The following is a 23,131-nucleotide window of genomic DNA, read 5'->3' on the forward strand; positions in this document are numbered from 1 at the left end:
CCTCACTGGGGCATAACCACCTTGTAACCACGCCCCTGTCTCGGTTATAATTGTGAAGCAGACATGGCCCTTGTCTTGTCTAGAGGTGTGTCAGGCAATTCTCCACTTGTAGTTCATATTCTATGGAGAAACTTCACTAATCTCCTGTCTGTGTCACAGCTAATTCTTGCCGGCGCTCTTCGGATTGCTGATAAGGTGGAGTCGGGGAAAACCTCCGTGGTTGTGCACTGCAGCGATGGTTGGGACCGAACAGCTCAGCTCACTTCTCTGTCCATGCTCATTCTCGATGGCTACTATCGAACAATACGAGGGTTCGAGGTGCTTGTGGAGAAGGAATGGCTGAGCTTTGGGCACAGATTTCAGCTGGTGAGTCAATAGCCTTTTGAGCAGATTCAGTTACTGGATGTTCAAGAAGAGCATCTCACTGGATTAGTTACATGGTTATATATGTTCCCTTAATCAACATTACTTGATCACAGCTGAGCTCACAGAGTAAAGGTGAATGCCACTGATATGCATTCTGGCACATTACATTCTTTGTTGATTTTTCCTCATTGTCCTTAGACTGCAGTCAGTTGATGTTGGTTAAGGTTATCTGGTCTCATACTGTATACTTACCTATCTCATAGAGCTGGAATGGACCTTGAAAGGTCATTAAGTCAAGCTCCCTGCCTTCACTAGCAGGACCAAATACTGATTTTACCCCAGATCCTGAAGTGGCCCCCTCAAGGATTGAACTCACAACTTTGGGTTTAGCAGGCCAATGCTCAAATCACTGAGCTATCCCTCCCCTCATAAAAACTTTAGAACCTACAAGTGCACTCAGTCCTATTTCAGCCAATCATAGAATATCAGGGTTGGAAGGGACTTCAGGAGGTCATCTAGTCCAACCCACTGCTCAAAGCAGGACCAATCCCCAGACAGATTTTTGCCCCAGTTCCCTAAATGGTCCCCTCAAGGATTGAGCTCACAACCCTGGGTTTAACAGGCCAGTGCTCAAACTACTGAGCTATCCCTGCTGCCCTAAAGCACTGATTTCATTATGTGATTTTGGGTGGTCACTTAAGTTTTTCTATCTGCATGCTTGTGATGTTATCCCCCATTTCACATGTGGGGAAACTGAGGTAGTTGAGTGATTGAGGGCCCAATCCAGCAAAACAGTAAACCATGTGCTTAAACTGTAAGGAGATGATTAGTCCCATCTATAAAACGGAGATAATGATGCTGATCATCTTTGTAAAGCACTTTGAGATCTACATATGAAAAGTATTCTATAAGAGAGAGGTATTGTTACCTACGTGCCTGAAACCAGACGAGTGGCTATACTGGGTCAAACCGTGTGGTCCTCCATACCTCTTAGCCTTCCTCCAGCCTTTAGTTTAAGAACTCTTCGACAACCTCTGTGCCTTCAGTGCTTTGCTGAATTGGGACCTTAAGTGATTTGCCCAAGGCCACACAGCAAGGTCAGTGTCAGAGGCCTACTTCTTAGGGGCACTTTCGTAACTACCTCTCATGGGGTGGTGAGGATGAGCTAGTGTTTGTACAGGGCTTGGCAATTAGGAAGTGCTATGTTATAATTATCTTTAGGTGCTGTGTTTCTGTGTAACTCTTGGATCCATTGTACTGTACTACTGAATGAAGATGATGATGAGCTATATCCTTTAAAGGAACAAAAGTGTAAACTTTTTCTAGTCTTTTGAACATTAACTGTTAAATGAAGTCAGTGCCAGAATAACATCTGGAGCTTCTATTCAGATCACTTTTGTTTTTAGTTCTTTCTTAAGTGCACTTAACAAGTCCCTGAGAAAGGAACTCACTTCAAAGACTAGTTCTGGACGGCTACTCCTCTTCTGCACTTACTAATATAAACATAGCAAAATCAGGACACTTTTAGACCATCTTACAGCTATTGCAGGCTGCTGCATTGGTAACCCGGGTACACAGAATCCAAGCTATTTCTTTGTGAAGCACTATACTAGGTCATGTTCTTCTTTTGTTTTGTATCAGAGAGTTGGCCATGGAGATAAGAATCATGCAGATGCAGACAGATCTCCCGTTTTTCTCCAGTTCATTGATTGCGTCTGGCAAATGACAAGACAGGTAAATTTCTAAGCTGCAAACTTGCTTTATACAGGACTTAAATGGGTGCGTCTGGCTAGTGATCTTGCTGCTCGACTTCTAAATTAAAATACAGCATATTCTGTGTGGATTTTTTTTTTGTTCTTTTCTGGTTTTGTTTGGGTACAATTGTCAGAAGTAACTGAATAAGTTAGGATCCTGTCATTGAATGCCTATGGGATTTAGGAACCTAAGGGCCTAAGACACTTTTGAAAATAGGACTTAGGCTGCTTAGTCATTTAGTGGCTTTTGAAAATTTTATTTTCCCCGAGTGGCATTAATTGTGTGAGGGGAAAAGGGATTGAAGACAGCTGGGTTTTGTTTCACTTTAACCTCTTCTAAAAGTGAATGCATTGCTCCTAAATTGTGCATGATTATCAACACTGGAGTGTCTCCTTTACCCACAGACCAGGTACTGTACGAGCAGGGCCACTTAAATTCCTCTGCTCTTGAGGGAACATCTGTAGTGGCTTAGAGTGAGAGCCATGCCGTTGTGTCCATTCTGCATTTGGCCTCTGCGCCAGGGCCTGTAGGTTGTATTTTTATCCTTTTGACAAAGGTGCCTAGACACCATTGAAAAAAACGGCCTATGGTGAAGAGGGATGCCATTTTAGATGGTACTTTTCAATTGCCAAACAGGAGAGGTGGCAGCAAATCCCTTTTTTGGATGTTGCTAAAGCATCTTTTGCAGTGGTCTTCTTGATCCTTCTCTCATCAAGTTCCTTGGGTGGAGTAGGTGTTTGGGATGGACTGAAAGGCAGCCGATGACATAGACTTATAGGCATCAGAGATGGGAAAGACCTGTTATATCATCTGGCCTTGAGAATAGGGCTCTGAAGCCAGGGAGGACAGGATGGTAAGGGTTACAGAACAACATTTCCTGCTGTCCCCTTGTGTTCCCCCGCACCACATCATTTCAAATCACCCTCACACTTTTCTCTGTCCCCTGGCCCTGCTCTGACTGTCTCCCCCCCCCCCCCCCCCTCTTCACACCCACACACGCACCATATCCCGCTCACACACAACTCCAGATCGGGACACAGTTTTCACAACTTTCTCCCTGCAGGTTTTCCACCCTATATAGAGGGAGTCAGAATTATTCAATATTCAGAAAAGTTCTGATGAAATTTTGAAAAACTGTTTTTAAAACAAAAGGGGAAAAAATGTTGTGAAGTTTTGTACCTGTTTTCCAAGCAGCTCAGATTGTTGTTATACATTTGTTTTACAGTGGACCTAGAGGCTTCAGCCAATGTTAAGGCCTTGCATGTGATGGCAATTCGTAGGTTCCCACGACCTATTCCCAGCATGTGAACTAGTTTCATGGCCTTCTGCTGCAGCCTCATGGAAAACTCTCAATTGGATGCGTGAATTGTTTCCATTTAACTAGATGGAGCTTTCATTCCTACTTAGCGTTTGTTTATTTTATATCTGCTGCACCCTTTTATTCATAACCACATTACAGTTCTGGCATTGGAGACCTGTGCAAGCTCCAGTTTAAGCAGCTCTGGGTATATATAAATACAGCGATCAGACCCTTCAGGCCTCTAACTTTTGCTCAGAATTCCTTATTGCACATGTAAAGCAGATTTTTGAGTGAAGCGTTTGCTCTGAGAAAGTAGTAGTATGATTTTGGAGACGGGCAGCCAAATAACACAAACGAATCCTGCATTAGAAGTGCATAGGGGACGTATTCAGCTTATTAACTAACACAACTGGCTGTTACAGTGGTATCTGTGTTCATTAGCAACCAGCAATGTACTAACAAAAATACACTTGCAATATTCCTGGTTGTGTTTGAAGTTTCCTACAGCATTTGAGTTCAATGACTGTTTCCTGATGATCATTCTGGACCACCTGTACAGCTGTTTGTTTGGGACGTTCCTGTGTGGCAGTGAACAGCAGAGGGTGAAGGAGGTAAGGCCTCACCTCTTTCCAAGATGAATGCAATTCTCAGTGTTCCTAAAATGGGCGAATGATGCTGATGGAATTGTTCCCATTCCCAGTGACTCCCATGGTAGCAAGTTTTGGTCCTAACGGATCTTCCAGCTGAACAGCTGGCATTCAGGATTCTTCCCGCCTGTAAACTGGTGTAAACTACTCATAGCTTAATTGCTATACTTCAGACTTTTGTACATTTCAGTGTATTCAGAATCTCTAAAGGCACCTTCAACAGTTAGCCTCTGTCTTAACAGCTATCAGTTGCCTAGGAGATGTTTATGTAAAGTTCAAACAAAATCCTACTTTCAACTACCTGCCCAGTAATATTAGAAAGTGAGCTGATTGTATAAACTAAAATGTGTGCATAGTCATACCGTACATCCAACAACATGGAAGTAACAGGGTGCCAGATGTGCCTTTTTCCCTGGAGGGAATGGAACTGCTAGCTATTAAAGGGAATGTGGGTGTAGTTCGTTATTGGATAGTTCTGTACTCTAGCCTGGCCTACCTTGGCAGAGCTTAAAGAAGTTACAAGACCCACAGTGCAAGTGGAGGAATGTTGTGTACATTTGCATGACTTAAAACACTAATCCAAAGTTATAAGTACAACGCCAACCTGAAATCAAAAGGAAAATGAATGGCGGTCACTCAGTCTCAGCTTGCTAATGCTGGAAGCACCATTTAATTATACAAAGGTTGCATCTACACTAGGGAAAATGGCATCTGTAATTCTCCACTGGGGATGGCAACAGTGGAGGCTGTTGTCTAGTCAGGGCTATGGGGTGTAATCACTGTGTTGCATAGACGTGCACTGAGCTGAATTTAACAGCACAGTGGTCAAAATCACTATTAAAACCACACTGCTGGTGAATTGTGTGTCCCAGTTTTCCCAGTGTACATGAGGCTTGAATATTTGTCATTCCAAAGAAGCAAACACATGCTCTGTTCGCTAGCTCTTTAAGGCTCATCAGTCTAGCAAAGCACTTAGCCCCATATGTAGTCCCAGTGATTTCACTAGGACTACTCACATACTTAAGCTATTTTGCTAGACTGAGGCCTAGAACACATGCTTTTTCCTTGCAATTAAATACCCTGGGCCCTCTTTTGAGAGCATTTGAAAGATGGGAAGCTTAACAAAATTAATGGTCATGTACCTCCTGTCCTTTAAAGCTTCAGAAAACCCCATCTCCTCTCCGGGCAGCCTTTCCCTTTTTGTGCCGATGGCGATTCCCTTGATTGTGTTGCAGGTTGAGCTGGGAATAAGGAAAGTTTGCATGCCACGCTGTATGCCTGCCTGCATGTGTTTATATTCTAGAAAAAAAGCATAAAATGTATTTTTTTAGTTATGAAAACGCAGCCAGATTTTTATTAATATATATATGCATATGCATGTATTTTAAACATATGTGTATGCTGGTATAAATACTCATTAAGCTGCATAGATAAACACTAGTGTTCATATGGCTGGGTATGTAAAACAGCTTTTATTTTTTCCTTAAAGGGCCTTCCAAAAAACACTGTGTCACTGTGGTCTTACATCAATAGCCAACTTGAAGACTTCACTAATCCCTTGTATGTGTGCTACGCCAACCATGTCTTGTATCCTGTGGCCAGCATGCGCCACCTAGAGCTTTGGGTGGGATATTACATCAGATGGAATCCAAGGATGAAACCACAGGTGACCATTTTGTTTCTAAAATACTATGTTTGTCAAAAATCTTGTCTCTGATGTTCCTAAGGAACCAGTCACCTTGGCCTCTGGGAGCTGCACAACAGTAAGCAATGCTTTCCAAGCCCAAGCTGCCACAGCTTAAGTTTAAAAACAAAACTTAATTGCAAGCACCATACCTGCGACATGTGTAATTGAACTGAGCGCCAACTTTAGTTTTAAAAATATCAGCCATTATTTTAAAAACTGGCTGTCTAACTTTAGACTCCCAAGTGAGTGGATTGGAAATCCCTGGGAGCTGTAGGTGCTCAGCACCTTGAGAAATCAAATCACTTGAGCAGGCACAGCATTTTCAAAAGCACCAGGTCCCACTTCCAGGAGGGACTCAGGCGCCTGAGCCTCATTGAACCTCAGTGGGACTTAGTCTCGCAAATCACATAGGCACTTTTGAAATGTTCACCCTAGTTGCCTAAATAGAGACTTTGGGGCCTACCTTTAGTCATTCACTTCTGAAAATCTTAGTCACTCGAAATAAGTGTTTTTAAACACTAAACCGTTGAGCATTTAAGACAAGTTAGAGATACTTAGAAGAATCTCCAAAGTGCCCTTATTCTATAGCTACTTAATTATCAACAGAATTGAGATGCCAGGGGGATAAGTGACCAAGAGATCTGCAGGTCTCAGCTTTTACAATTCACAATGCTTGTTATTAACCTGTTAGTTTGTCTCATTCCCAAATCAGCTTTGTAAATAAAATACAGCAGCTGAGGACACTAAGCATCAGGGCCCTGGAACTAGCAGGCTGCAGAGTGCAGGTGACAGATAAGTGGCAAGGTATATGGAAGTCAGAACAGCTTATTCATTTGCTTCTGGGCTGTAACAGGAGAGGATGGTGTAACCATTATACCCTACAAACTAAAAAATGGATAAAGAGCAACTGAGGCAACAAAGACATCTAGTGGTTTAGCAGACTTGGCCTGTGCAGCCTTTTGTTGTCACTCAGCTGCAAGTTCTTTTGCGTTGCAGGAACCTGTCCACAGTCGATACAAGGAACTTCTTGCCAAACGGGCCGAGTTGCAGAAGAAAGTGGAGGAGCTCCAGAGAGAGATTACCAACCGATCGACCTCATCCTCGGAGAGAGCTGGCTCTCCTGCACAGTGTGTCACTCCTGTACAGACAGTTGTATAATATGGACTTCTGTTATTTCCCAGGACCACCTTAAAAGGGCAGCTCTAGTAGGAAACCCTTTGAATTTAGATCCTGGTGTCTTGGAGGCACCAGCTACCTTATTTATTACATTTCTCTCCAGGGTAATTTATTAGTACTGTAGCACTAGAGGAAGCTTAAGCTGAAAAAAGGGCAGACCCCTATGCAATCTTTTTGGTGGCTAGATGATGCTAAAACTAATTGCACTTGCCATCTAAAAACAAAAGCGAGCGCTCTCACTGACTTAGCTTTTAGAAATCATTTTGCTTTGAATGAGTGACTACTGCTTGGCAGGAAGTATTCTATAAGGAACGTGTCTACAGAGGAGGAGGAGGACTCTGAAAATTCTCCACCTCGCTGAAAGGAGACAAAAAGAGACTGAAGTAAGAAATCAGTCTGCAGAATTCATATCTGATCCAAACGTTTAGAACAGAGCCATTGGATAGTTTGACTTATCAGTGTCAATATAGATATAACTGTCAGTTGAATTGTTTTGCCAACATCTCACTGAGAGACAGATGCTGATAGGACCCAAGTAATAGAATGCCTTTTACTAGTTAGATTGGCTCTTTCCTATCACTTTGATATATATCAGGGGAAGCTAGGCCAAGTTCTGCGACTTTACTTCTGTCATGGAGGTGGAACTTAAAAGAAACAGACTTCATTGTTTGTTAGGTATATACCCAGTATTGCAAAGCGATGCCTTATTTACAAGAAGGGCAGCTTCTACCTGTAGGACATGGTAGTGGATGAGCCCCTTGTATCCTTAGCTTGTCCTTTTTGGGACCAAGTTTACCTCCATCCCCCTCACCTGGAATCATCACTTATTTTCATCCAGTTCAGTACTATGAAGCAAATGTTAATTACTGAGGGGGTGGGAAACAGATCCCCCAGTAGTTTCTGCAGCCCTTTTTTGGGGGTGGGGAGGAGGTGCCTCATATGCAAGAGCTGGCAAAGCAAATGATATAAAACGTGGCAAGTGCAACACTTACTGGGATCAACTCAATTTAATTTTGCTGAGGTAAGTGTAAAGTTATTTCCATATTTCAATGCGGGATCGTGATGATGTACTTAAAATTCAAACTATTTTACTTCTTTTCTGTTGACAGTAAGTGTATCGACCAAAGAAAGCTTTCTGCATGTATTACAATCGCAATGTAAAAGTAGTGGTCAGTTGGAGTTGTGTAGTCTGCTAGCATAATATTTCAGCACTAGTGTAATACTTTTTACTCTATCAGAGAAGAGAATACAGTGTACTTGGAGCAAAGAATCATTGCTAACTGCACAATGATCAATTAAACTTTGTCCAGAATCAAGTTTAATAACTTTATTGTAGACATCAGGGTGAAAAGTCAATTTTTTGGTGATTATTTTTGTTGAACTGATTTTTTCATTTTAATTGTGTCTTTCCAAATACAGGCCTATGCACTTGAATGAGACGGTTGGGGGTGTAGCAGAAGTCAAAATATTTATAAGGGCTATTTAGCTTTGCCTCTGCATCTCATTTCCATATGCAGCTGTATGTTCTGATCAGAGTAGGTGGGCTGATTTTTGTGCAGGCAGTATCTGTATATTGCCTCTGAGGGGCTGCATTCCCTCTAAGGCAGTGGAATTCGCTTTGGAAAGCTACTTGTGGTTTACTATGGGCCTCCCTCTTTCTCCTGCAGCTATGTCAACTCATTAGGGTGAAGTTTTCTCTTGTGGATGGCCTAGCATTAAGATGAAGCGTAAACATCACTGCATTTGGTAGGGTAGCATGAGCACAACCTGCTTTTTTTAAATCTCATTAAGGCTCACTCAAGTTCACGGGTGTGAGACTGAGACTGAGACTATTGGCCTGTCCTGTCACTATATAAAATGCATTGGTCTTAAGTTCTCAGGGACCACAGTGCAGTATGAGAACCTATATGGAAGAGTCATTTACCTTTTTACCCTCTCTGTGGCAGTTTCACTAAGTATGTATTATTGTCCCTCTAATATTTTGTTTCCTTAAGGTTAATACTAAGTGGTGAGTGGCTGTGGTTTTTTCTCCTTGGGCCCTGCTCTCCCTCCCACTAGTTCTTTATTAAAAAAACCAAACCCTGAATGTTGACATGTCAGTCATATCACTGAACCGTAACCATTTTAGGAGTCAGAGTAAAGTGGAGGAAAGATGAAACATCTGTATGGCATTCTCAGTAAGCAATGTGGTTTTGCTGATATTCAAGCTTTGTAGATGTAGAATTACTGTAACATAATTGCTTTGTATATGACTAGAGCAGCTTCCTGCTCAAAGGGAGTGTTTTCCTTTGGCTACTGTCCCAGTAACAATCCCAGGGCAGTTTATGAATTTTCTCATCTCAAATATTTGCTAGCTCAAAATTATTTAACATAAGCACCTTACACTTAATATCTAGCCTCACAATACCACTCCGAGGTAGGGAAACAAACAGAGTGAAGGAGTTACGTGAGGTTAAGATACCTGTGGCAGAGCAGGAAATTTAACCCCAGTCTTCCAACTGCCAGGCTCCCATCTTCACTACTTACCTATCCTTCCTCTCTACTTGTGCCACCCAACACGTCTGCTTAGGCAATGCTTGAGGTGAGTTTTAGTGCGGCAGGACTTTTTAAATAACACTCTGATATTCAATTCAAAGAGTAAATTGTATCCGTGTCTTATGAGGTGTAACAAGTCACAGGTAGATAATTAGAAAGTTAGTAAAGAGAAGTTTCAACTTACTTCACTCAAATTTGCAAATTAATTTTATTGGTTTCCAATCATAAAACTTTATAGACACAGGTAATTTGAATCTGTCTTCTGTACATGCCATTACTATGACATTCTTTACATTATTAATATAATAAATAACATTCACTTAAGTGTGCGAGTCATTTAGCACTCATACCTGCACCACTAAAAAAAGCAGATATCCAAGTCAAAATGAATACTATTTCAAGTTAAAATTAAGCAAGCTGCCAGCACTGAATGGCATGATTAAGGCACTTGCAAATTAAAAATGTCTGCACTTTACTGCTCAAGCCAAAGTGCACTAGTAAATGATAGATTTTATCCCAATATTCCACATCAGAAGACTTCTCTCTCCAGTCTTAAGACATCATTACTATTAAATGAGAGAGAGTCAACTGGTAAGAAAAACTAGTCCAAAAGATCATTACTTTGTTCTTTCTTTGTGAGTGAGTTGAAGTGTCCATTGCAATTAATAATGGCTAATGGAAGGTAGCAGACCTGGAACTGGATAGTTAAACAAAACACTTATGAGGTTTGCCTGCTTCTTCTTATGTTCTCAAAGGCTGTGCTGTCAGCAACTGTGTATACATCCAGCAACTGATAACACCTTGTAGACTCGTGGCTAAAGCTTCATTTTCAAATGGTGATATGCCTTTAAGCAGCCCCATGCAGAAGTTCAATAGCAAGAGTTGTGAAACCACAAATACCTTTTAGACAAGCCACCTATGTGAATAATGAAATAAAACATTGTGCAGCAGGCGTGGGAGGAGGCTAGAAGGGAAGACTTAGAGGAAGGATACAGCTGACAAAGGGGGAGATAATGGAGGGTTGCATATAGACTCAGTAGTTAGATTAGAGGAAGCAAGGCCCATTTCTAGTGTGTGTTGTGGATGGATTAGAACCATAATAAATCAGACCTACAGATGCAAAAGGGGGGGGGGGGTTACATTTAAAAAGTGCACTTCGTATACAGTAGTCTCTTTCACACAGTAGAAAAGGCATCTCTTTTAGACCTGGAATGTGAGACGTAAAGTTCAGACTGGTGGAGTTTAAGGAAAATATCAACCAGTACAGAAATCAGTAGTCCCAGCTGACATCATCTTTCTGAAGGGAAGTCTGTATACTCTGCATGTCCCGCAACAATTGAAGGTTTTTCCGGCTTTTCTCTCCAGGTTTCACTTTGATGGGGCCAGCATCCTTCCCCCTGGTTGTCACGGTGGTTGTTACTTTCACCTCACTAACTCCACTCCGGCTGTCTCGTGTTTCTTCAGCACGAGACTTTTTGGACTTACATTCTTTCTTGAGTTTCTCCAGCTGAAAGGAAAACCCAAAGAGAAACATTAAGAGCAGTCCGGCTTCAGTTTACTTGTTTCTCCCAATGGAATTAAAATCTCCCCTTTCACTTGTGCCTGTGACTCCGATAGAAAGCTGAGAATCTATTACCAAGACAGCCAATCTCCTGGAATACTTAAGAAAACTTCTATACAGCATATATATTTACTGCTATAGCCAAGTAATAATGTCATAAATCTTTAAGAATATGGAGATAAAATCTGATTCCAATGCAGTTTGTTGTCTGAATTAGTGTTAGCTATTTTAGAAATCCTCTAACTGATTCTAGGGGAACTGAGGCCATGTGGGTAAGAACTGACTTAAGTCTCCAATCCACATAGCCACTGCCCACCTTTTCCTAGTGATTACTAAAAATTAAGTTTCCCATTTACCTATTGCAGATTGTATGCCACTCACTGTCCTTAGAAAGCAGCTACCTGAGGTATCACTTTCAAGAGCTCTAAAACACACTGGTGGTATGAAGAACTGGCATCCGCTGTAAATGTGTGTAAACAGGACAGAATGCGACTCTCAATACTACAGAGGTGCAGGAAGTTTTTTACTAGTCAGGGGCATACAGTATTCATGTGGAACCAAGCCTATTGCCATACAATGTCAATGCTGCTACACCTGCCAGTCTGCAACAACTGTTTCAGTTTCTTGACAGGAGTAACTAATAAACTGTCTTCTTACACTGACCCAGACATTCCTCTGCAGAATAGGTTAATGGCTATGAATTCTTCAGTCATCTGATTGGAAATGTAGTGCACTGGTTCTCAACCAGGGGCCTGGGACCCCCTAGGGGTCCTCAAACAGTTTTCAGGGAGGCGTCCAAGCAGGGCCAGCATTAGACTCACTAGGGCCCAGAGCAGAAGGGGGATGAAACCCAGGTCCCTGAGCCTCACCTGGGGCTGAAGCTGAAGCCTGAGCAATGTAGCTTCATGGGGGCCCCAAGTAATTGCCCTGCTTGCTGCCCCTTAACGCTAGCCCTGGCTTTTATATGCAGGAGTTTTAGAGCATCTTTGGAGGGAAGGGGGGTTAAAAAAGAAAAAAGGTTGAGAACCTCTGATCTAGTGAGTGTGTGGGAAACATGCTCAACTGCCTTTGATTTCAGATGACATCTGCAGTTTAAGTCTTCAACACTTTGACTTTAGGCAGATGAAGTTTGTGTCTCTAGAGCACACACAATGTCAAAGCTGGAGATGAGGGGGTTGAAAACTGCACAAAGACAGCAATGTAAACTGAACAGGCTTGCCACACTGTATTTGATCTCTGGCGCAAAACAAACTTCAGTAAGATGAAGGAAGACTAGAGAAAGAAGAATTAGATATGGGATTAAAGTCTTTGGTCAAAGTATCTATCTAACTTTCCCTCCAATATTTATGAAATGTACATTCTAAAGCAAGACCAGATAGATCAGCATATGCAAAGCAGAGGACGACTGCCCAAAAAAGTAGTGTAACAGTGAAAATAGACCCTAGGAACCTAAACCTTGTCTTGAGTAAAGTCTGGTAACCAAAAAACAAAACTAACATACTTTGAGGAAAATAAGTTAGTCTTCTGACAACTTGCAGAATGTCTTTGTGGGATTTCCCCCATGTACAAATGGCTCTCTCCCGTGATCACACAAGGCAGGTCATGTCTGCTGCTTCCAAATTCAGCTATAGCAGCAGTTCAGACAGTGACAGATTCCTCACAATAATCATTTTACAGAAGCGCAACTGCAGGCAACTGACTTACCCGTGTCCGATGTTTCCGGACTTTACTTATTTGGTCTGCCTTTGCCTCCATTCTTCTCACCAATGCCTCAAGTTCCCGCTCCAGGTCTTCCCTCAGGCCACCAGTTGGGGTTTCGTGGATTAGCTTTGCTAGCTGTTGGTGATCACTTACACAAAGACGGGAAAAAAGCCTGCATGTGACTTTCTCAACTTTACACTGTTTGCCCACTTGCCTGAGAAATGACATCTCTAGGGAGGCATATTATTAGTAACCAGAAACTGTCTCAATATAGTTCAGCTATGATGGCATAACAGCAGTCTATAATGTTCTTGTTGGTGAGCGCTGTCAATGTGGAATGCATACATGGGCCCCTGCTCCTGCACTAGATAACTGATCAAATTAGTTAGGCCTAAATATTACTAATTTAAGATTACATGGGTGGCCTCCTTTAGACATAGTCCTAGCGCTCAGTCCATTCTGAAGAGAGAGTCCTAATTCCCATTCTTCAGTTGCTTGGTTAATTTGCATTAGCTGCTATTTCAGGTCTGTGCTCCTACTATGGATGATACATGAGATTAGTGAAGCAGTTTAGATCCTGGTAACTAGATGACTATTTTAGCAGAAAGAACAGCAAGGCAGCCCTCACAAAAGGGTAGTCACATTTACTCACTTATCTGTGTTATGAATAAACTCAGAGGTGCGCCTCTTGGAACTGCTGCTTGTAAATACTGCAGGGCTCTTTGCATTAGTATATAGTAATAACCGAAGTAGAATGTTAATCAGTGTTACAGGGGAAAAAGGCTGCTATGATTGGACAGAACTAAATCCTGACCCACCCCTGCCTAAAAGCATGCATCATCTTTGGATAAGGGACTGTATAACCCCCCTCCCTCCAGAAAACTCCCACCACCAAACCAAAATCAGTGGCAGTATAAAACATTCACTCTTGTAATTTAATCACAGGACTCACAAACTCATTTGCCCAAATTCATCCTGCAAAGTCAGCAACACTTCAGAAAGCTCTTCCTGGGATGCAGAGGAGCCTGTCGAGAGAGAGGACTTTCTGCCTTTGCTGGGGTCAGATGCGTTGGCAGTCGGCTTAGGTGGTGGAACATCACTGATCACACGATCGTTACACAGAGCTTTAGAGTGTTGTTTCATTAGATGCAACACATGTTGTACGTTGGCTCCAACAGAATGGCTGGGACTAGTAGACTGAAGGGGAAAAGTAGATATGAATAGATCTCTTAACAACCTAGAGCAAGAGAGAGACTGTAGGACATTTTATTTAGAAACAACTCTAATTATGTGGTTTTTCTCTTGGATTTGCTGCTAGTGACTTTAAGAAGAGTTTTGTGTATGAGTGAATCCATGCTTGTGAAAAGTGCTTGACTAGCAGCCCTGAGAGCAGGGGAGACGGTTCTGAGCATGCCAGCTCAGTATTACAGAACACAAAACAAAGTATTGCAGGAAAGGCTGGAGGAAACATTACAAGTTTAAAGGAAAATAGAACTTGTTAAGTAGTCTGACCACTAGGTGTCATGAAAGCACCAAACAAGATGCCAAACCTGCGGGGGAAAAAATGCAGAAATTGGGCTTGTTTTTTACTTAAATGGCTTGAGTATTGCTTGTTGGCTAGTAGCTTCTTTTTTGATTGGCTCCCAGCAAGCGGGAGGGGGTGGAAGAAGGAGGGAGAGTGTCAGGGGTGCACAAAGGGTCCACCACAGTCCCAGACTGCACGCTGGGGGATCTAGTCACACAGTGTTGGGGTTCTTAGGGACTGGCTTTTTTTGAAATGGGATTAGCTTGATTTTTGGCTTACTGTGCAAGTCGGGGTGCTTATTTACTATGTGAAAGTTGGCAACCATGACCTGGAGCCCCATCTTCTGAACTAACTTCATACTCGAAGTGTAAAATTCTCCAGAGCTTGCTACTTGTAGGCATTCAGAATTAACCCCACTCACCTTTCCAGCAACAAATGGCACATCACCCAGACACAGCCTGTAGTGGGGTTGTGAATGGAAATGTCTCGTGAGAGGACGTTTCTAAGAAGAGAGAAACTATCATTAGACATGACCCTGCCAAACCCATACCCCTCTGCTTTCTAGGAAAAAGGAGCCAGCTACCTGATCTCTCCCTCTCACCCACCCACTTCATCCTCCTTGCTTCCCAATACAATTTACAATGACAGCATGCTACCTTGTCTGGCTGCTTGGCTTTCTTCTTTGTTTTCCTTGGCTTTGGAGGAACTGATGGCGTTCCTGCCTGCAACAGTATTCGGTTAGTCTCCAATCCTGTCTGAAGCTGTGAATGGAGTTAATAGTGGGAATTATGATTTTTTTGAAAATAACTGGAAGGTGTTTAAAAAAAAACCCAAAACAACCAAACCCTGGACTGGCCAGCCAAGGAGCAATTTTTAAGACAGTAAGCTCTTTGCGGCAGGGTCTGTCCTATACTGTAGGTCTTGTACATGCCTAGAACAATGGTACACCCATGTGGCTGAGGCCTCCAGGTATTACTGCAATGTTAAACACCTATAGTAGTGACACCGAGTACATGTAGCCAGGGGTTCCAAAGCTTTATTAGGTCATATACCCCCTTAAAGAGTGCTTAGAAAGTGCATGGATGGATCAAACTCATGCACCAGTTTCAGAACCTCTAATCTAAACTACCACCAGGAATTCTGGCTCAATGAAGAATTACGAGTCATAATGAGAGGCTGAATGAGCCACAAGCCACTTCCCTGCAGGCAAGTGTGAAATAACATTACAGTCATGCACTTCCTTTACATCACTGCTGACTGTCAAAGCATTAGCCCTGCCTCGTCAGTAAATGATGCCACATCTCTGAGGACATCCCAGTTCCTTCCACTTTGGTTGACTCGTGTTGAATACATTTCGTATTTTACTGAAAAAGTTGAGGTTTGGAGTGATCACTGTGCAAATGGATCAATATAAAAAGTTTAATTCTTTTCCTCAAAAGTTCTGAGATATGACTTCAGAAATCATTATTTCCAGCCACCAGTGAACATGCAGGATTAATGTGAGAACCCCTCAACCTCTCCATAAGCATCAGTGCTGGCGTTCAGTGTTACCTTCCAGCTACTTTAGCACATACAGTATTATTTATTATAGTGCCAATGATGTCCATGGCACCAAAGTTAAGAAGGTCATTGGCCTGAGAGGTTTATATCCTGATGCAGGCAATACTGGTTTGATGGTATCTTTTTGTCCTCTACTCATTGCTAGTTATTGTAAAGTGTTGACTCAATATTTTTCCATGATCCTACTTAAAGCATAGTTCTGCTCTGAAGAGATTTTAAATTTAGAATTGTTGGCACAGTTAACAGGGAATCCCACATCTCCATAAACTGCTAGTCCTGCAAACTTAACCTGGGCTGAATGGCAGCTCTAGATTCTCCTCCCCCTGCCTCCCATCACCAATAACAAGTCCCACTAATAAGATGCAGGCCAAATTATGCCTTTAGTTATAACCATCCAACTATAACAGCCTTCAAATATAGCAGTATCCATGTAACTGATGCTTATTATGGCCTCCAAGGATGTGTGAAAGGGAAAGAATCCAGCTTTATGCTGAGTCCAGGTTGAGAATGCAGGGTTAGCAGTTGAAAAAAACACAGCTTACTTGGACACTGAGCAAATGCAATATGGATTCTGACACAAACATGGAACCTCCTCCATGCTATTTTTACAGTCACCCTTAATGGAGGTGTGAATTTAATTGTCAAGAAACCAATAGATAGTCCACAGAAATCACTTAAAATAAAAACACCCTTGAATTCAGTAGAAAAAATATTTTCTATCCATCCTAAAACAGGCCTAGAGTTCCATCCTAGGTCATTTAGGAGAGGTCAGTCATTTTCTATTCAACTTTTCAGAGCAGAACCAAACAAAGCTAACCCAACTGAGTCCTGTGATGTGGTCTCTACCAAACACGAGTGCTTTGGGACTTATAGTTCAGTAGCCTTGGGAATAGCAGGCCGTTAAAGCATGCTTGGTATAAAAAGACCTGTTTTCCTCAGTCTGGGGAGGAGAGGGTAGGATGTGTTGCAAATGTCTGCCTATGTGGAGACTCAGGAAGGGCAGCAGTCCTAATCTTTCCTAGGGCAAAAAGGGCTTGAGGAAGAAGCATGTAAAAGCATGTGAGGAAGTCTTGGAAAGGAACTGGACAATAGATGATTTGGAAGCCTTGAATGATGAGAAGCTCCACCCAGCTCAGGGTGAGGGGGCTATATAGGCCAGGGAGTTTGATTTAGTTGGAGTTGAAAGCCATCCAGTTAACTGGGTGCACTGGCCAGATCTGGTAATGGTAAACTGCATCCTCATCATCCTGGTTGGAGATTATCTGAAGGAAACACCAGACTAAGTCTGTGTTTTTATAGTAAAATATAACTTACTGGACGCTCTTCTTGACAGGACTGGGGAAGTCACAAAATGTCACCTTTCCCCAATTCCCAGCCCTGCCAGAGACAGTTTTCCACCATTTCATGCAAAAGAACAGAAGAGGAGAAAGTGGTATTCTTGGATTCCACCACCAGCCAGACTGCACCAAGCTTTTCATTACATAGCACATGAGAGATCCAACCAGTGAGCTTAAATGAAAGTTTAATAAGAGGGAAAAATTACTTGCTCGTTACCTCAGCTGCCTTCTCCTGCACAAGCTTCCTTGCATGTTCCTCCTCTTGGAGCTTCTGTTCCAGTTCTTTCATTTTTTTCTAAATGAAGTTCAATAAGAAAAATGTTACTGGTGGAATGCCTCGTTCCTTTCTTCTGAAGTCTTAAAATAGGAACTTGAACAAAATTAAAACTAAATAGTTCAATGCATTGGTTTAGACCCAAGACTCCCTTCAAATTCAGAATCTGTTGATGAGTCTCATCTGTCTTTAACAAGTACAAGCAGGCCTGAATATTTAAAATTGAATACACATGGGAAAATTCAGTTTATTTCAATAAGACATTAATTACAATGCCTGAAAGGCTAGAGCAAGTTAGTGAAGGATGTAACCTACAAAGAGGAAAAAATGAGGAGACTGCCTCTCTTTAAAAATACATAAACAGGCCTAAAAATGGTTTAACATTTTTTTTTTTTACATTAAAATTTAGGTCTTTTCCAGTGTCCCAGGCCAAAGAGACAGCTAAAGAACTAGCAAATTTTTGATGTCAGATACTGTGCAAGTTAGATCAGAGACCTGAAACATATTTTAGGTTTATTTTTAACATCTGTAACTAAAATGCCTCAAATATTTGCGACAATGGAGGTCTTTGAACATCCAGACTGTAAGTTGACGACAGAGGTCAACAATCCATAAGAGACATTCAAGTGGTCTTCTAGCAAAGCCAGAGAAGACTGACTTCACATTCCTGATATTTCTAAGTAAAATACCAGGCAAAAAAAAAAAAAAAGCAGCACACCCTTTGAAAAATCCTTCCAGGGATTCTTTATACATCATGAAGCAGTAAAAAAGCACCAATTTTCCTCTGTGCAAATCACTCCTAAGATGAAAACCTTGGCTTAATGAGATGAAGTCACAGCTTTGTGATAAGCATGACAGGTCTCAAAAATCAGAACCTTAGAATGGACAGTAAAAAAGGCCCAGGGCTCTAGAACATGGCTTAACCTTCACACTGAAGATTAAACATTGCACCCTAATATAATTCAAAATCAAGCTGTCACCAGAAAAACAAACATACAGTGTATTCCAATTGCTATGTAAATAAATGGAAGCATATTTGTTATTTTTTTTAAATATTAATTTCCCCCCAACACAGTTATGTGCATTACTAAGTCAGCGCAGTGTTGTTGTAGCTGTGTTAGTCCCAGATACTAGAGAAACAAGGAGTAATATCTTTTATTGGATCAACTTCTGTTGGTGAGAGATGCTTTCAAGCTTACAGCGAGCTCCTTGTCAGGTCTGGGAAAGGTACTCCCAGTGTCAAAGCTAAAGACAAGGTGGGACAGATTGTTTAGCACCCCGCCGCATACAGGGGGAAAGAAATGGGAGAGAAGGTAGCTCGGAGGAAGGGGAGTTTGTTAATGGGTTAGAGATTGTTGTAATAAACCATAAATCCAGTTTCTCTACTCAGGCTATGATTTTTAGCACCTTGCTAGTCATTGGAAAACTAAGAGCCTATTTTATGCTGGTGTAACTGCACTAAAGTCAATGAAGTTTCACACTCCCTAGCTGACACAGTTATACTGGCAAAGCCCTGTTGCAAACAACTATGCTATAGAAGAGTGCCTCTGTCAACTTGGCTAGTGTTGTTCACGCTGGCAGAAGAACTCCGGTCTTACATAGCATCTCCACCAGGGGCTATACCAGCAAAGGCTCTGTAGTTTAGAAAAGGTCTTAGTCGCAAGAGTTGATCAAAACTTCCTGGCTCAGATTTTCCACAGGGAGGAAAAAAAACAAAATTCGATTTTGCCCCAACATATCTAAATTCTTCAAGAAAACAAATATTTCATTTTTGGGTCACTTGGACCTGAATCAGAATATTGCATTATGTTGAACTGATCCAAAATATTTAGTTTCAAATAGGGAAACAGTTTATTTTATGGAACTATCAGTGTGTTGCCTTCTGGGCACTGTAGTTCAAGTCCCCATTCTCTCCTCTGAGCCAAGCTCCCTGGCTGGACTACATCTTCCATAATGCAATATAGATTTGCCTCTAACACTGCGTGTAGTGCAGAAGATTACCACCTTTGAAATGATGGGTCCCCAGCAAGGCCATCCCACCACAACCCCAAACTCCAACCACAAGGCAACATTCCCCCTGTCCCTCAACAGCCCATTTATAGTATCTAAAGAGAGAATAAATATAGATAAGATTGATAACATCTCATCACTATCACGTGACTCAAACCCTCTAACACGTGCACATGATGTGCTTCCGTGCTCGTGAGCAGAAAGACGCTGTATTTTCAACAGTTTTGATCTGTTATCACAGGGGTAGGCAACTTATGGTACATGTGCTGAAAGTGGCATGCGAGCTGATTTTCAGTGGTACTCTCACTGCCCATATCCTGGCCACCAGTCCGGAGGACTCTGCATTTTAATTTCATTTTATATGAAGCTTCAAACATTTTAAAAATCTTATTTACTTTACATACAACAATAGTTTAGTTATATATTATAGACTTATAGAAAGAGACCTTCTAAAAATGTTAAAATGTATTACTGACACGCAAAACCTTGAATTAGAGTGAATAAATGAAGACTCTGCACACTATTTCTGAAAGGTTGCCGACCCCTGGTGTAAATGCACCCAAAAAGAACCAGGGCAGGGTCTCTTACCAGCACCTGGAATTTGCTCTGTCCACTGCCAGATGGTGCATTGCTGCTGGGTCTGCCCTGATCACGGAGTTTGCACCATGCTAGCAGATCTTTGTAGGATGCCACTTCTTCATTTCAGAATTAACTTGGTTAATCTGTGCATGGGTAAGGGCAGGTAGCAAGAGAAGGACTTGAGTATCGTTTTATTGAGCTGTATTCCACAGTGTTCCAGTATTAGCCTTTCTGTTGGCCCATCACTGCTTAGTTTTTATGCCAAAGAAAAACACATGGCATGGTCAGGATGAATTCAGCTGCAGATGGGAAGTATCAGCGTGATTTCATTTGAATTCATAAGTGAGTCTCCCTGGCATCCCCTTCAGCAGGGAAGGTGACTTGGGTAGCATAGCAAGTGTATTTCCATGTATTATCAGCATCATTTAAGGATAGATACTGTAGGGCCAAGTTGATGCAATATCTCTCTAGCTCTCATTTTGACGGCTATCTACAGCAGCAGCTGAACTCATTTTTAAGTTTTGATTTTAATGTAAAGTGCCAGTGGAGATGCACCATAGTGACTGTTGATCAAAAACAAGCCTAGAAAGCATGCCTGAGAGCCACGACACCTAGCGATGACTTCTACTCCCTGGAAGAACCTATTGACATTCTCTCTCTTCCCTCACCCATGCACCAGGAAGTAGTGACAAATACTATTCACAAAATGTTTTTATGAGCCACTTTATTTGAAATTTTAGAAATTACAAACATTGAAGCAATTGTTTTAATTTAATAGCAATGCTGTTCAGTTATACGCAGGGAAAAAGACTATGAGATTGATAATACTTATCTCTGATAGTCCAATTCATTAGTACATCTCAAAGTGGCAAATAGCAATATCCCCATTTTTCAGATGAAGAAACAGACATGTAGAGACTTACCTAAGGTCATCCAGCAAGGCAAGTGGTGGAGCCCGGGAGAGAAGTCGGGCCTCCTGAGACCCAATCCAGTGCTCTGTCTACTAGGCCATGTAGGAAAATATGAACGCCTGAACCAAAAGTTCCCAGGCTTTAGGGGTTAAAAATGCAAACTTAATCCAAATTTCACACCCAGTTTCTATTTTTTAACATAAGTTGAACTGAAATAGCAATTCTAAATATCCCCAGAATACTGTCATATTCAACATCAACATTTAGATATGAACTTTTCTTCCTTGTGGAAGGCTATGTTATTTATAAAAACACCTGTTTATTTCTAGAGACAACTCCTAGTGAAAAAGAGTCCCCCTTAAAGTACGCGATCATAAGGGGGGGAGGAAGCAGAGGGGGAAAAGAAGCGCAGAGTTATACATAGCCTTTAAAAAATAATGAATATTGTATTAGTGATGGTGATCATCGCTTGACTAGATTTCTGGAGGTGTTTCATTATATTTATGTATTAGGTAATGGATACTTTAGATATCATGTTACTACACTGTCTGTCTCATCATCTTTTAGTAGCAGACTATTCACATCAAAACTTGGTAAATGTGATGGAAAATCAGTTTGTACAGCAGTTCTGTCATAATGCTGAATTTCTTATTTTTCCAGCAGTTTTCATAATATGCAGGCATAAAATTGCCATGCAAACAGTCCCAAAGGAATTGTTCAGTACAAAAAACCTGAAGTTCACTAGCAGTATGGCTCTTTCCCCACCCAATCTACAAGGGAATCTATGCAATGACCAAGTGCACCCTCTAGGAGCATTTATTTTTAAAACATCTCATGAGGTCCTTGTACCCCTCCAAACGGAGCATAACACTGTTCAAATAGGTCCTCGAGCACAAACTCAGTGTACCATGAGCTGCACAACCACAAAGTGTCTCCCTTCCTGGGCTTGGCTGCTTTTGTCACTCATCTGCAAGGTTCATCCTAATATACCTCACACTATTCCTCCTCCTGCAGTTTCTACACTGCTCTAGTCAGCTGCTCNACCTTCTAAAAATGTTAAAATGTATTACTGACACGCAAAACCTTGAATTAGAGTGAATAAATGAAGACTCAGCACACCATTTCTGAAAGGTTGCCGACCCCTGGGTTATCGCGTAAACTGAGGAAGTGGGAACACTGCAGCATCTTTAACTGAACACAAACTTCTAACATTAGATATCCCAGTGCACTGTGAGAATGCAAATCTTCAGGCCCACGTAAAAAAAAAATAAAAATGGCATATTAAATATTTTTCTGGCAAATCCATAAAAAAAACTGGCCAGGCCGGTCAAATACCAGCCAGCTGGTAATCCTAGTGGTGCATCATGGTAGATGTAGTCCAGCAAGGGAGTCTGGTCAGTGAGCGAAAGGATACAGCGGGTTCCCAAACTATAACTCCTATAAAGCAATATGCGCCAGTAAGAAAATGCAGTTTAATGTTTAAATGACTATAAATGAAGCGTTTGGGGTCTTTTAAATAAAAGAAAATGAAATCTCTCAATTTTGGGAATGTTTAAATGGGATAGCTCAGTGGTTTGAGCATTGGCCTGCTAAACCCAGCGTTGTGAGTTCAATCCTTGAAAGGGCCATTTAGGGATCTGGGGCAAAAATCTGTCTGGGGATTAGTCCTGCTTTGAGCAGGGAGTTGGACTAGATGACCTCCTGAGGTCTCTTCCAACCCTGACAGTCTACGAAACAAACAATTCAGAATTTGTTCCATACAAAAAATTCAACTTTACATCCTGATTTGGGTCAAAAATGTTAAAAAATATCAGAATTTCTTGCAGGATGCACCTTCAGCTCTATTAATGATCTTTTGGTAGAGGACCAAAACATGCTCAATACTCATGACCAAGAAAAATCTGATTTAGTGTGCAAGAGGAATGACGGACCTCTGCTAGAGCCTGCATTGCAGTTAGTTTGGTGTATTCTTGTTCCAGCAAATCCAGCTTTTCCAATTTAGACTGAACATGAGATTGATCTAGAAGTCGGTCTCTCTCTAAGGTGACCTACAAAGAGAAAAGGAAAAAGCAAAAAACTGTTAGAAATGCACCACCACCAAAGCCTCAACAATCATCCAATCTCTGAGTTTGAGAACATGCAGAGGCGTCACATAATGCAAGGAGAAAACTAAGATAAGTCTCTACAAATGTTTTAAGGATGTAAAC

At 41.6% G+C, this 23,131-nt stretch overlaps 2 protein-coding genes across 2 annotated transcripts in view; one reads left to right on the top strand and one right to left on the bottom strand.

Annotated features, from left to right (window-relative positions):
• MTMR2 (myotubularin related protein 2) overlaps positions 1–7,374 on the top strand; it is an 86,252-nt gene extending 78,878 nt beyond the window's left edge. The window contains exons 11-15 of the mRNA XM_032762865.2: positions 160–366; positions 2,008–2,100; positions 3,919–4,032; positions 5,558–5,734; positions 6,752–7,374. Of these exons, the coding sequence (XP_032618756.1) occupies positions 160–366; positions 2,008–2,100; positions 3,919–4,032; positions 5,558–5,734; positions 6,752–6,913 (753 nt within the window). The 3' untranslated portion in view covers positions 6,914–7,374. The remainder of the gene's footprint in view (positions 1–159; positions 367–2,007; positions 2,101–3,918; positions 4,033–5,557; positions 5,735–6,751) is intronic.
• Positions 7,375–9,655: 2,281 nt separating this feature from the next.
• Positions 9,656–23,131, bottom strand: part of CEP57 (centrosomal protein 57) — a 31,302-nt gene continuing 17,826 nt past the window's right edge. Inside the window, exons 5-11 of the mRNA XM_075066511.1 lie at positions 22,856–22,972; positions 17,368–17,445; positions 14,910–15,014; positions 14,675–14,755; positions 13,681–13,925; positions 12,732–12,876; positions 9,656–10,973 (exon numbers count right to left, since the gene is read on the bottom strand). Of these exons, the coding sequence (XP_074922612.1) occupies positions 10,737–10,973; positions 12,732–12,876; positions 13,681–13,925; positions 14,675–14,755; positions 14,910–15,014; positions 17,368–17,445; positions 22,856–22,972 (1,008 nt within the window). The 3' untranslated portion in view covers positions 9,656–10,736. The remainder of the gene's footprint in view (positions 10,974–12,731; positions 12,877–13,680; positions 13,926–14,674; positions 14,756–14,909; positions 15,015–17,367; positions 17,446–22,855; positions 22,973–23,131) is intronic.

Source organism: Chelonoidis abingdonii, chromosome 1 (assembly GCF_003597395.2).
Source record: "Chelonoidis abingdonii isolate Lonesome George chromosome 1, CheloAbing_2.0, whole genome shotgun sequence".
NCBI lineage: Eukaryota > Metazoa > Chordata > Testudines > Testudinidae > Chelonoidis > Chelonoidis abingdonii.